This window comes from Chiloscyllium plagiosum, unplaced genomic scaffold, assembly GCF_037043375.1.
Source record: "Chiloscyllium plagiosum isolate Xiang-an unplaced genomic scaffold, Cpla_swu_hap1 HiC_scaffold_35, whole genome shotgun sequence".
NCBI lineage: Eukaryota > Metazoa > Chordata > Chondrichthyes > Orectolobiformes > Hemiscylliidae > Chiloscyllium > Chiloscyllium plagiosum.
The window spans coordinates 32,553,481-32,568,344 of record NW_028270173.1 but is presented as its reverse complement, the minus strand read 5'-3'; the positions used below and the strand labels follow the sequence as shown (position 1 = coordinate 32,568,344).

The following is a 14,864-nucleotide window of genomic DNA, read 5'->3' as shown; positions in this document are numbered from 1 at the left end:
CAGGGAGAGAGTCACCTTTTATCCCCACCCACCGCTGTCAGGAAATAAGTACCAGAAGCAAGGCAGACGAGATGTTTTATTTTACTTTGTCAGAGCAGCTGGACAGCTATATTAAATGTAACAGTGAGTATCTCTAAATATCTCCACTGAGGAGGATCAGGCAACAGGGCAATTCTGTATAATATATACACAACATATTACAAAAAAAAAACATTAGTCAGAGTTATTTGAATGGATTGTTTTGATTTTTTTTTGGACTAAGTGATTGTTTCAGAGAGCTGAGGTGAACGTCACAGGATTGTGTTAATATGTCCTGACACAGGATGATAACCCTCCAAATGAATGATGTTAATTTGGTTAAAATTGGAATCTGGTCAGAGACACAAACACTCTAAGGCACTGCCACTTGGTAAACAACAAGAAAAAAAACATTAAAACATGATTTTTCTTTTCTGAGTCCTCCCCATCAGAGTCTTCACTGAAACACGACATCGTTGACAGCACGTAGTGTCTCAGGCTGTGAAAACAGCTCCCTCCCCCCCCCCCCACCCCGACTGTTATCGGAACCCAAGCAGACAGATTCCAGTTACGAAGTGCTGAAACGTTCAGGCATCGTCACAGCTCAGACAGACCGACACAGACAAGAAAATGCACAATTTAAAACAGATAGGACCTTTCGAAAGAGGTACGCGGTTCAGGAAAACGAGACACAGTGACAAAGACCGACGATATGATTGTCCATTTGTGTCTCAATCCCTTCTACATTGAGATTGACTGACAGGACAACACTGAGCAGGAGAATAAAAGGTACCTGACAAACTCATGCTGACTGAACAGTAACACATAGGTAAATACACATGCAATAGAGGAACACTATCCATCGCCAACCCCACAGCCCGAACTCTGTCCCGGTCGGACTTCACTTGCATCAGGTAGTGTCCCAGACCACACATTCCATCCACGCTCGCCTGCCTTGCTGTATTAGGACATTCGACTGGGTTTCACAGCTCCCTGCAGACACAACGGGACATGGTCAGAGGTGGAAGGGAAAAGAATTTATAGATTAAACATTGGCACCGTCTTCCCCGAAACTCTCAAAGGCAAGTGGCTCGATAGTCAAACCCATAAGTTACTGTCCCACCCAGTCCCGTGGGGAGGCCAGTGTCTGACCCGCTGTCCCACCCAGTCCCTGGAGGAGGGAGGGGGAAAGGGCAGTGTCTGACCCACTGTCCCACCCAGTCTCGGGGGTGATAAAGGACAGTGTCTGACCCCCTGTCCCACCCAGTCCCAGGGGGAGGGAGGGGGAAAGGGCAGTGTCTGATCCACTGTCCCACCCAGTCTCGGGGGTGATAAAGGACAGTGTCTGACCCCCTGTCCCACCCAGTCCCCGGGAGGAGATAAAGGACAGTGTCTGACCCACTGTCCCACCCAGTCCCAGAGGGGAGATAAAGGACACTATCTGACCCACCCAGTCTGGAGGCTCTCCCGCGCTCCTCACCTGGACAATGCTGACGCCGGTGAGTTTCTCAATGGTGTCCGGCAGCTTGGTCATGATGTCGAGCACCTCGCCGCTGAGTTTGGCTGCTCCCAGCTCCCCGTTGCCACTGCTGACCATGGTGATCTTCTTCACTTTGGAGAAAGGCTGGCTGATCTCAGCTGCAACCTGGTCCCAACAACAAGCAAGTCAAGGGACTGCTCCAGAAAACGTGCAGCCTTGCTGCAACATCAATAGCCGTCTCTCTCTCTCTCTCTCTCTCGCGCACAACAACACTCCTCAACGATAAGGATTGACGGAAAGAGGAGAACGAGGGACGGTCAGAGAGGGGATGATAAATATCACGTTAGGGCTTTGTCACCACCCAGCAAAGGCTTGCTTTAATCCCCAATTATTACTAACTGAAGCCTCTACAGTCGATGTGACCAAAGGCTCCCAAGACACAGCCGCAGCCGCTGGATTAGTAACTCAGCGACATAACTACAACCTCACAGAATTTAACCCCTCCCCCTCCCTCTCACCACCCTCGCAGTTTATCCCTTTCAGTGAAGTTCCTCATTCTTAGCGGAGGGTTCGACCTTATAGAGGTTTATAGGGTAAATAGACAAGATCTTTTCCCTGTGGGATGGGGAGTCCAGAACTAGACAGCATAGGTGTAGGGTGAGAGGGGAAAGATTTAAAAGGTCTCCTCTCCTTCCTATCGGCAAGATGTTGTGAAGCTTGAAAGGGTTCAGAAAAGATTTACAAGGATGTTGTCAGGGTTGGAGGATCTGAGCTACAGGGAGAGGCCGGGGCTGTTTTCCCTGGAGTGTCGAATACAGAGGTTTATTAAATCATGAGGGGCATGGATAGGATAAATAGGCAAGTCTCTTCCCTGGGGTGGGGGAGTCCAGAACTAGAGGTTTAGGGTGAGAGGGGAAAGATATAAAAGGGGCCTAAGGGGCAACTTTTTCCACACAGAGGGTGATACATGTCTGGAATGTGCTGCCAGAGAAAGTGGTGGAGGCTGGTACAATTGCATCATTTAAAAAGCATCTGGATGGGTATATGGATAGGAAGGGTTTGGAGGGATATGGGCCAAGTGCTGGCAAATGGGATTAGATTAATTTAGGATATCTGGTCGGCATGGACGAGTTGGACTAAAGGTCTGTTTCCATGCTGTACTTCTCTCTGGCTCATTCCCAGAAAGCATTTCTGCACCCAACTGAAGCTGGTCAGACAACTGCACAGTGGTGCTGTCGCCAGACTAATAGCCCAGAGACTTTTTACATTCAAAAAGCAGCATGGCTCATGGTGCAATCTGAATTTTGCTTTTAAAAACCGACGGTCAAACCAGGAAAGACCCATCTGGTTGACTAACATCTTTGTTTACAGACAGAAACCTGGCCTACGTGTGGTACCAGACCCACAGCAACGGGGACCACACTGGACTGTCCTCTGAAACAGTCTAACAAGCCACTTTGGTTGTTATGAACCTTGTAAAATGTCTGCATGAAGAAGAAAAGTAGGAATGAAATAATATCGACTACCTGGCATCAACTGAGACACCAGAGATGACCATGGCAAACTGAGCCCTGTCAACCACGTAGGGTGCTCCTCACTCACATCTGCTCGCACCAAAACCATCGAATCCCCACAGTGTGGAAGCAGGCTATTCGGCCCATCGAGTCCACTACGACCCTCTGAACAGCCTCGCACCCAGACCCAACCCTCTCCACTATCCCTGTGACTCTGCAGTCTCCACAGTTCATCCACCTAGCCTGCAGATCCCTGAACACTACGGAGCAATTTACCATGGCCAATCCATCCTTACCTGCACATCTTTGGACGGTGGGAGGAAACCTACGCAGACACGGGGAGAATGTGTGAACTCCACATAGACAGTTGCCAGAGGCTAGAATCGAACCTGGGTCCCTGGTGCTGTGAGGCAGCAGTGCTAACCACTGAGCCACCGTGCCCCACCTCAGCCCAGGGAAAGCTATCCCACAGATTGGCAGAGTAGAAACATGTCCGTGCCAAACAGCAAAAGCAGTAACTGATAAACAAGGCTAAGCAATTCCATAATCAGTGGATCATCACTGAATACCCAAATATCTCAGTCCTGGCTGTTACTATTGACCAGTGTCTGAGCTGGACCGAGCCACGTGAATACTGTGGCTACAAGAGCAGGTCAGAGGCTGGGAATACTGTGACCAGCAGCTTATCTCCTGCATCCCCAGAGCCTATCCACCATCTCCAACACACAAGTCAGGATCGCGACGGAGAGCTGCTCACTTGCCTGAATTAGTGCAGCTCTGACAACAGTCAAGAAGCTTGACACTGTCCAGGAGAAAGCAGCCCGCTTGTCCCAAGATCCACCAACCCTCAATCACTGCAGTGCCCCATTGCTGAAACGGGCAGCAGAAATTCCAACAAGGCTCCCTAAGTAGCCGCCGACAACCCACAACCCCTTCCGCCTGGAAGGGGAAAGGCACAAGGTGCCTGGCAACAACCACCATCTGCAAGTTCTTTTATGAACCATTCGCCCACCCTGACTTGGAAATATATCTCTGTTTCTTCACCGTCGAACTGGGTCGAACATCCAAGCACTCCCTTCCTGACAGCACTCTAGGTCAACCGACATGAAACAGACTGAGGCAGCTTGCCACCACATTCTCAAGGGCAGCTGGAGAGCTGGCAATAAACCCCAGCCCTGCCGGAGAAGCTGACATCTCCCGAATTAATTTTCAAAGATGCTCTCTATAATTCCGAACCATGGTGGCGTGGGGATGGTGGGATTTGCAAAGGAGCGAGGTTGGGGGAAGATGAATTTCCAGAACATCATGGACAAGAACTGCCCCTCCTGCTCCACCACCCCGAGATTGGAGTTTAAGGCTTGTCACAATCACTCAGCCGCAGGTTGGGGATATCTCGCCTTCTCGAGCACTTACCTCAGGCAGCTTTTCCAGCACCATATCAACCATGGCAGCGTCCTTGTACTCGTTGAAGGCCTCTGCTTTCTTGGTCATTTGCTCAGCCTCTGCCTTGGCCTTGGCTTGGATGGCGAAAGCCTCGGCATCTCCTTTCACCTACGGAGCGAGCCAAGCACAGCCGTTTAGTCAGGTACAGGCCGGAGGCGGCTGGGACAACGCAGCAAGCCAGGCAGCGTCAGGAATGTGCAAAGGTCGGCGTTTCGGGTATAACCCTGGGGTGGGGAGCTGCAGATAAAGGGGGAGGTGAGGGCAGGGTGGTCAGGTGGGGATGGGTGGAGGGTATGACCTGATTGGTCCATGGGAGGAATGAATCTGGTTGGTGGCAGGGAGCAGTGGAAGGGATGGGGGAGGGGTTGGGGAGGGGGTCGGGGGATGGGGAGGGAGGCTATTTGGAATGGAGATATGAGGAGGAACTGCACCTCATCTTCCGCCTGGGCAGCCTACAGCCTGGAGGATTCAACGTTGAGTTCTCCAATTTCAAATAAACTCCCTCCCCACAACCCTTTCCCCTCCCTTCCAGCCACCAACTGGATTCATCCCTCCCACTGACCAACCAGGTGGCACCTTCTACCTGTCTTCACCACTTCACCAGCCTGCCCCCGCCACCCCCTTTATCTGCAGCTCTCCCCCCCCCACCCAGTCCTGAAGAAGGGTTACACCCGAAATGTCGGCCTCTCCATCTCCTGACGCTGCCTGGGTTGCTGTGTTCTTCCAGCCTGCTCCTGCCTGTCCACTTTCGATTCCAGCATCTGCAGTTTTATTTGTCTCTTACCAAGCTTATTCAGACACAGCCGAAACCTCCCCCCACCCAAAGCATCGATATCACAGCCGCTCAGCTCTTTCCCCACCCCTGATGATAGCCCATCTGTACCACTTTTCACCCGCGTTCCCCATCTCCGTCCGTAAAAGGAAACAAAAATGCCCTGACTTGAATTTGGAAAAGCTGCTCTTGGATCCGGTGATCTGGGGCGGGTGCCAATAGAGAAAACAATCCCAGATTTCCACTGCCCATAAATTCCGAGGACGAACAATACCAAAGGTCAGACCTTCTAGCCAGATTAACTGAAAACATTTAATATACTAAAGCTAAAACCAAAAATCGAAGGGAAATCCAGATGTCGGCTCATATTCCACAGAATATTATAATATAGAAAGGAAAGGCTAAAAACGTACGAGCAAAGGAAATTTATAATCCAGGAGAAAGCTAGCCAAGAAATCTAAAAGCAGATACTAAGACTTTCTCTCCGTATTGAAAGCATTATTAAGGCTGGATAGGCTGGGCCTTTCTCTCTGGAGCCTAGGAGACCTTAGAGGTCCAGAAAGTCATGAGAGGCATAAATAAAGTAGATAGCCAACAGTTTTTCCCAGTGGTGGGGGAGTCTAAAGCTACGGGTGTAAGTTTAAGATGAGAGGGGAGAAATACAAAAGCGTGCAGTGGAGCAATGTTTTTCACACAGAGGGTGCTGAGTGTTTGGAACAGGCTGCTAGAGGTAGTGGCAGAAGTGAGAACAGTTTTGTCATTTAAGAAACATTCAGACAGGTACATGAATGGGATAGGTCTTGGGGAGGGGTGCAGAATGATAAGGACCAAATGCAGGGAAATTGGACGAGTTTAAATTATGAAAACTGGGCGGCCAAAGGGCCTGTTTCCAAGTTGAAGACCTCTACGACACAAGAGTTAGCTAAGTTAGCAATGGTCCTCTGAAAGGTGAGCCTGGAGAATTAATAATGGAAAATGAAGAATGGAAGTTGAACAGGCATTTTAATCACAGAATCCCTACAGTGTGGAAACAGGCCTTTTGGCCCAACAAGTCCACACCAACCCTCTGAAGAGTAACCCTACCCAGACTCATTTACCTACCCTATTACTCTACATTTACTCCTGACTAATACACCTAACCTACACATTCCTAGACACGACAGGCAACTTAGCACAGGCAATCCACCTGAACCTGCACATCTTTGGACTGTGGGAGGAAACCGGAGCACCCGGAGGAAACCCACACAGACACAGGGAGAACGTGCAAACTCCACACAGAGGGTCGCCCGAGGCTGGAATCGAACCCGGGTCCCTGGCGCCGTGAGGCAGCAGTGCCAACCACTGAGCCACCGTGCCACCCCAATCAGTCTTCATCATAGAGGCTCTAAATAACAGCTTGAGGTCTCTATGCTTGTAACTACAGATCGGGAAATGAAAAGGAGCAACGCAGGAAAATTACAATCACTACAGAAGTGGGACTGAATGAATTGCCGGAGCTGCAGACTGACAGGTACTCAGCTCCTGACTGACTCCATCCCATTGTTTTTGAAGACTGGCAAGTGAGATAGTTGATGCACAGGTTGAATGTCCCATTAGATTGTTAAATAGAAAATGTTCAGAAAGTGCAACGGATGCAAAGCAGGAAACTACAGGTCTGCTAGCTTAACATTTGTCCTTGAGAAAATGTTAAGGGCTATTACTAAGAGTTACAGCAGGGCACTTAGGCAAACTCAAGGTAACTAGTCAGAGGCACTGTGGTCCTCATGAAAGGGAAATCATATTTCAACTGCAGACTCAGACCTGTACAGCCAGGAGGCCATTCAGCCCTGTATATCCATGCCAGAGTTCTCTGAGAAAGTAACATATCATGTGGATCAAGGGGAACCAGTGATCATAGTGTACTTAGATTTACAGAAGGCATTTGGTGAGGTATCAGGTCAAAGGTGATTGTGGCAAATTAAGGGTCATAGTGTAGGGGTGGCATACTGACATGTACAGAAGACTGACTGGTTAACAGGAAGCAGAAGGAGCTCGAAATGGGTCTCTCTCTAGCTGACAAGAAACAATGAGTTGTTGTGAAATAGGGATCAGCGCTGGGACTTTAATGGTTTATAATTAATACTCATGATTAGGATAAAGGGACTGAGGGTATTGTCAAATTTACTGAGACACGGAGATAGGTGAAGGGGACGAATGGCTGGCATATGAAGTGCATGTAATGTGAGACTGTCCCTTTCAGTGGGAAAAACAGAATGCATATTAGCAAAATAGTGAGAGATTGAAAAGCTTCGAGATGCAAAGGGATCTGGGTGCCCGTGAGTATGCAAGGCAAACGGTTGGAGGTTGTGCCTCAGTTGTACAGGTAAGTATTGGTGTTCAGTATTAGATTAGCTTCCTGACAGTGTGGAAACAGGCCCTTCAGCCCAGCAAGTCCACACCGACCCCTCCAAAGAGTAACCCACCCAGACCCATTTCCCTCTGACTAATGCACCTGTGGGCAATTTAGCATGGCCGATTCACCTGACCTGCACATCTTTGGACTGTGGGAGGAAACCGGAGCACCCGGAGGAAACTCACGCAGACACGGGGAGAATGTGCAAACTCCAAGCAGACAGTTGCCCGAGGCTCGAATTGAACCCAGGTCTTTGGCGCTGTAAGCAGCAGTGCTAACCACTGAGCCACCGTGCCGCCCCATTAATAACTGTGTTACTGCAGCAGCATCTTTATGGAGTGGTGTCAGATAGTGATTAGTTAAGAAAAAGGGGTTTAATTTGTTAATAGGTTAGTTTAGTGTTTCACTGTAAGAATCAGGAAAATAAATAATCTTTTCTTTAAACTGTGGAAATCAGGGGTTTTCTTCCACTCACTAATACTTTTAGCAGCTTCTGAGGCGAGGCGAGCTTTTCTGGGTGTTTTGGTTTTAACGAGCAGAGGGATTTGACCTCCGAGTTGTAAAAGTATTTAAGGGTGGATGCAAATGGTTCGGAAGCAGTTCAGACCAGGTTTGTTGGACTAATATCTGAAACGGGTTGGTTCCCATATGAGAAAGCGTTGAACAGGCGAGGTGAGTATCCACTGGAATTGAGGTAAGAGGCACTGTGAATGGGAACAAGCAAGATTCTTAGGGGTCTTAAAGGCGAGAGGGAGTTTCCTCTTCTTAGGGGATCGAGAAAGTTTAAGAGGAAGGAGTCGAGATGCGGCAGAACTAGAAGTTTGGACATTCGTCCCGTGTCTGCGTGGGTTTCCTCCAGGTGCTCCGGTTTCCTCCCAGAGTCCAAAGATGTGCAGCTTAGGTGAGTTGGCCATGCTAAATTGTCCCGTAGTGTCCAGGGATGTGTAGGTTAGGTGCATCAGTCAGGCGTAAGTATTGGGTAGGGGGAAGGGGTCAGGGTGGGTTACTCTTCGGAGGGCCAGTGTGGAATTGTAAGGCCAAAGGGCATGTTTCCATACTGTAGGGATTCTATTCTCACACACAGAGTTTTCAGGACTCTCTTTTCAAAAAAAAGGCAACAGAAGCAGAGCCTGGCAACATTCTAAAAGGCACTGCCACAGTGGTAGACTCGCCAACTTTAAGAGCATTTGATAAACCGTCACTGGACAGACATATGGATGATAATGGAATAATGTAGGGAAGATGGGTTTCAGATTGGTTCCACAGGTCGGCACAACGTCGAGGGCTGAAGGACGCTGGGGTGTTCAATGTTCCGTGAAATTCCTGCTCAGCAAAGGGGTGAAGGAAGATCGGCAGTAGGTGAGAGCGTGGATTCGACATAAAAATCAGGTCAACCACGACCTTTATACAGAGGTGGTGCAGGCTTCAGGAGCTGAACGACCGCCCACCGCTCCTTTTCCCGACGTTCCCATGCTCCTTGTGTGAAAAGGAAACCCGTCTGAAGTATCGCAGATGGTTAACAGCGCTGAAGGAGGCCAGTTGGTCTACTGTGCCTAGCTGGCTCTGCAAAAGAGCTGCTACATTAATACAAACTCAGCCCGTGCAATCCTGCCCTCTAATTTTAGGCTTTAAGCTCTGGTGGGTCACTCCGGTCAATTTTGTACCTCCCGCCCTCCAGGGCCAATCTGTGGCGCCGATCCCAGATCTGAACCCAAGTTTCTGACCAGGATTCCCCACAACAGGAAGGATGTGGAAAAAAAAATGACTTACTCGAATGGACTCGGCCTCGGCCTCAGCTTCCATGATGAGCTTCAACCTAGAGAGCAAGAGAGACAATGGCGGCCAAGTGGAACGACAAGATGGGCATGTTAGACAGAACAGGACCGAGAACTCTCAACTCCGCACCCAGGGCAGCCTCAAAAAAACACAGAGGCACTGTATCTTCACACTAAAATCTGCACCCTTTCTTCACTCAGTAGTCAGGGCAAGGAACGCCCTGCCTGCAACAGTGGTAGACTCGCCAACTTTAAGGGCATTTCATAAACAGTCATTGGACAGACATATGGATGATAATGGAATAATGTAGGCAAGATGGGCTTCAGGTTGGTTCCACAGGTCGGCACAATGTCAAGGGCCGAAGGGCGCTGGAATGTTCAATGTTCCGTGAAATCCCGCCACAGAGAGACCCCGACATAAATATCGAAATGCTGAGGAAGTGCTGTTTGCAAAAGGAACTTGGGGCTGATCTGCTCTCTCTCGGGGTGACTGCAGAGGATCCCATGGCAACGCTGTTCGATGGAGAGCAGGTGAGCGCCCCCTGGTGCCCTGGAACATTAAGGGAACGATTGAATTCCCCAGACCGACCCTCCATTACCCAATAGCTTCCCTGGGTGGCTCTATAACTTTGCACCACGGTTGTGGATATGAGAATCTGCGAGAGGGAAGGAATTGGTGGGGGATGGGGTTTAAAAAAAAGGCCACTTTGCTTCAAACGCTCCTCCCACACATGGCACTCTGCTGCAAAAGCTGCCCAGCTCCTGGCCTGGGATTCCCCTATTCCCCCAGCGATCCATCTGTGCACACAGTAGGTCCAGTGTATTTAGAGCATTCTCCCACACTCCATCACGTTCACCTGCTCACCTGGAGCAGCTCAGGCCCCTGGTGGAATTCAGCACCATAGTAGCGACCTTGTCCCCAGCACCAAGCCACTAACCTTTCACCAGATCCCAGAGCTCAGGAACTCAGCTGGGACAGTGGACTTGCAGGAAGTCTGCTAAGGATAATCGCTTTAAGGAAATCAACAGTCCCCGGTAGATTTGGTCTAGTCACCGGCTCGTACACAACGAGATTCATTCTAGAACGTGCGGGAACCGAGTCGAGGTGCCGGAGAGAGAGAGAGAGAGCGCACAAATATCCAAACACTGAATGTGCGTGACCCTTCGAGCATGCCTGCCTCAGATGTGAAGGGCGCTGCGAGTCGTTCACTCAATTGACCGTCTATTTCAGAATCCATTGGACTAGAATCATATTCCTTAGTGTGGAAACAGGCCCAGCAAGTCCACACCGACCCTCCAAACAGTAACCCACCCAAACCCATTCCCCTATTACTCTATCTTTATTCCTGACTAATGCACCTAACCTACACATGCCTGGACACTATGGGAAATTTAACATGGCCAATCCACCCTAACCTGTGCAGATTTAGACTGTGGGAGGAAACCCACGCAGACATGAGGAGAATGTGCAAGCTCCAAAAAGACAGTCACCCGAGCTGGAATCAAACCCGGGTCCCTGGTGCTGTCAGGCAGCAGTGCTAACCACTGAGCTTGGAAGCAAGTCCAGATGTAGATCACAAGGGGACTGGCGAATGAAGAGAAGGAATGCAAACACCCATCCCTGTTCCCGAGGTCTCTCTCTCTCTCTCTCTCATACACAAACACACACGCACGCACAGTGGCCATGTCCCTCCTGAGCCTCCGTCCCCCTCTGCTTTCTCCCCGGGATCTCTGGCCAGTCGCTCCTACCTCTCGGCCTCAGCCAGCTTCTCCAGTCGGTAACGTTCAGCCTCGGCTGGTTTTTTGACCTTGGCCTCCAGCTCCTTCTCTCGGCGGAGGATCTCCTGCTCCTGGACCTGGATCTGCTGGGCACGTTCTACCACTTGCACTTGCATCTTCTCTTCCTCGATCTGCTGTTTGGTCTTGGCCACCTGTGGTGCAGGGAAGGTGGGGTGGGTGTGGGGGGCAGGAAACAGGTTTAATGTTACCTGCTTCACCAGCACTGCTGACGTTGGCAGCTCCCAGCTCCACCCATTGGCACAGCTCGCCAACTGCTGAAACGACCTAATCCCAGGCCTGCGTTACCCTACAGTGTGGAAAGAAGCCGCTTGGGCAATGAACATGCACTGGCCCTCCCCGGGAAGCACCCTGTCCTATCCCAGTAACCCTGTATTTCCTGTGGCTAACCCACCCAGCCTGCACATCCCTGGACACCACGGGCCGGTCCAACTCACCTGCACGTCGCGGGACCGCGGAAGGGGAGAAGGGCAAACTCCACACAGGCAAGACAGCCACATCCGATTCCAATTCCTGACCCCTGACACTCGGTCAGGAGGGTGGGCCTGCCTGACCCCACAGGTCAGCAATCAAGAAGCCTGGCCTGGCTGACCCCTGACAGAGTTGCCCTGATGAGAACGCAAACTTGCCTGACCTTTAAACCCCCGACCTCAATGACCTGCAGTCAGTTGGACAGGCCTGCCAGACTCCAGAAACTTGTGGGTGATAGGCCAAGCCTAAATAACCCCACACCCCCTAACCCCCCGTTCGCCTTTCCAGCCCGACCTCAATGACCTGCAGTTGGCGGGCCAAGACTACATGACCCCTGACCAGCAAGGGGCGTAGACCAGGCCTGCCTGATCCCGCTCAGCCACAACAAGCAGCTATTGTTGAGGCAGTTGTGCGTGGCCTCTGACCTGTGACCTCACTGACCTGCAGCTGGTAGGCCAGGTCGGAAGTGGCTTTCTTGGTGTTCACCTCCGTGTCGTAGGTGGCTTTCTTCAGTTCGTAATCGCGCTGAGCTTTGGCCACCTCGATCTCGTTCACATACTGCGCTGAGATTTTCTGCTGCTGGGCCTTGGCTTCCTGTGCAGGGGGCAGGAAGGTTCCAGAAGGTCAGTCACATTGTCCACACGTGACGGAGAACGCAGGACTCTATACTGGCCATGCGCGCTCTACACCCCATGGGCAGTCACATGGGATACTCACCTGACAGGGCAGCCTCGATTCGAGGGCAAATAATTCTCCAGCTGCCAACCCCCACCCACCACTCCACGTCAGTGTGGTTGTGGGATCTTCCTCTGTAGAAACAGTGTGCCACAATTCTCTGCACTGCAACAGTGACCAGATTTCACCATGCCCTTCAGTGACTGGATGGTGAAAATGTTATACGAGATGTGACTGATTTCTGACACAGGATCTGACTCACTCACACTGCGCTCTGAGCACAGGAAGGGAACGTATTTGGGACTTAAGGAGTGACACACTCAATGTGGACATAACTGCAAAGGTTGGAACCAAGTGCGCCATGAGGTAATGGTCAAGGGAGCTTTACTCTGCATCTAACCCTGTGCCAAACCAGTGCTGCAGGTTTTTAAAGGGGGTGGTCTAGAGGAAGTATTACTCTGCACGTAAAGCTTTCCCTGCCCTGATGCTGCGTCCCAAGAGGTACTGTCCCCCACCCTGGCGCTGCGTCCCACAGGGCACTGTCCCCCGCCCTGGCGTCCCACGGGCACTGTTCGCCTGCCCTGGCGCTACGTCCCACGGGGCACTGTCCCCCGTCCTGGCGTCCCACAGGGCACTGTCCTTCCCACCCTGGCGCTGCGTTCCATGGGGTACTACCCCGTTCCCGGAACGCTCGGCTCAGACAATGAACAGTCGCTGTACAAGGAAGATTTACAACCTTCAAACCTCACATGGGCACAAAACGCAGTAAAGAATCATCATACAGCAATCCCAATGACAAAAGGGTTATCGTTCCACCCAGGCAGATGCCCTCATCTCCAGCCGCAGGGGAAGGCTAATCCCCTGAAACCAACCCCTCCCCCTCCTTCACCAGCTCTCCCCAGAGCCACTCCACCCCGATACCTTGATGCCAGAGTCTCGCTTGGCCTCGGCCTCTCCAATGCGGGCATCGCGCTGTACCTGGGCAGTACGGGATTTCCCCAATGAGTGCAGGTAACCCTGTGGAGACAGGCAGAACCATTACAACCACAGGACGGATATCTTGGAAACACAAGAGGGTCAACGGGGGTGTAAACTCCGTCAAGTTCTTAAAATAAATTGTTTTTAAAAAACAAAGACGGGTCAGCTTACAGAACGTGGGTGAGGGGGACAATTCCTTTCCTCAGAACAGGTTATTGCAATACGCTAACGGATGGTGGTGGTGACCGCAGTGGGGTGTGTCACACTGACGACACACAGGAGACAGCATTAAAGGTGAGGGACACATCACAGAGAGAACACACTGGAGTGAGTAATGCACTCCGCCCTCATAATGTGACATACTGTTATGAAGTTGCCGGTGTGCACTGTACCTTTAAGAGAGAGGGAAAGCTGTTTTGCACTGAGCGCTTGCAGGCACCTGTCATGTGATTGGCAGTCTCAGAGTGCACTGGGAAATTGAAAATATGTAACATTTGGCTGTGAAATAAATACTTGGGTTTTAATCGCTGTTTTGACAGCCATTCAGATTGAACTCGTTTAAAGTATGCCCCAGGATACTAAAACCCAATCAATTTTGAATTTATTGTTTTGCCTATATCAAACCAATGAGGCAATCCAATACTGGGGGTCTAAAGAAGATGACATTTTGACAGTTAGAGAGAGAGAGAGAGAGAGAGAGAGAGAGAGAGACCGCCATCCTCAGAGTAACTACCAGCAACACACACACTATTCAAAAGGTACCTTTTCCATGTGAAACACCTTAACAATAAAAGACCAAAGACAACCCAGGGAGGTCTTCAGCCAGAGAAAGACAGCCACCAGATACGACAGCCGCTGTGTGGTTTTGAAATGAAGTCGATGTAATTTTAATACGGGCTTCTATTGGAACAGTGTATTGTTGTACAGTTGGAGTCAGGTAACAAACATTTAAGGGAAAAGAGGCTAAGAGTTGTAAATAGTTGTTGCTAATGTTCACTTTTAAAGTTAAAGAATAAATTGAGAGTCTTTTCTTTAAATAGTGGAAGTTGGGAGGTCTCGGTTAGCCTTACTTTAACAGATTACGGGACGAACTGAGCTTTTCTGGGTGGTTGACTTAATTAGCAGAAGGGTTCACCGCTGTGTTGTAACAGGACACTGGGCTTTGTTAGAGGGTGTTAATTAACAGGGGATCTTGATGACCACCCCCCCACCCCCACCCTTACCTGGTCATCGTGGATGTCTTTCAAGGTATAACTGACTACCCCGATGCCCATATTGACCAGGTCGGAAGATGCCACTTTGAACACCTGCTCCGAAAACTTCTTCCGGTCTTTGTAGATCTCCTGGGAAGAGAACGGCAACCGCGGGTGAGGGAAAACAGAGGCGGGAAACTCCGCGAGTGTCTTGAAAGGTCCAAACTCCCCCACAGCACCGCCCCTCCCCCAACCGCTTGGGGTCCCGGCCCAGGTGAGGGAGGGTCGAGGCTGCATCGGGTGCCTTCGCTCACCTGAGGGAGCGTCCCAGGTGAGAGAAAGAGATGCGCAAGGCC

The 14,864-nt window shown here is 50.6% G+C and overlaps 1 protein-coding gene across 2 annotated transcripts in view; it reads right to left on the bottom strand.

Moving 5' to 3' along the window:
- Positions 1-58: 58 nt before the first annotated feature.
- Positions 59-14,864, bottom strand: part of LOC122541329 (flotillin-1-like) — a 43,722-nt gene continuing 28,916 nt past the window's right edge. For both annotated transcript variants that reach the window (XM_043677995.2, XM_043677996.2), the window contains exons 6-13: positions 14,539-14,658; positions 13,259-13,354; positions 12,104-12,256; positions 11,144-11,325; positions 9,390-9,435; positions 4,426-4,563; positions 1,499-1,663; positions 59-1,011 (exon numbers count right to left, since the gene is read on the bottom strand). In XM_043677995.2, the coding sequence (XP_043533930.1) occupies positions 982-1,011; positions 1,499-1,663; positions 4,426-4,563; positions 9,390-9,435; positions 11,144-11,325; positions 12,104-12,256; positions 13,259-13,354; positions 14,539-14,658 (930 nt within the window). In that variant the 3' untranslated portion in view covers positions 59-981. The remainder of the gene's footprint in view (positions 1,012-1,498; positions 1,664-4,425; positions 4,564-9,389; positions 9,436-11,143; positions 11,326-12,103; positions 12,257-13,258; positions 13,355-14,538; positions 14,659-14,864) is intronic.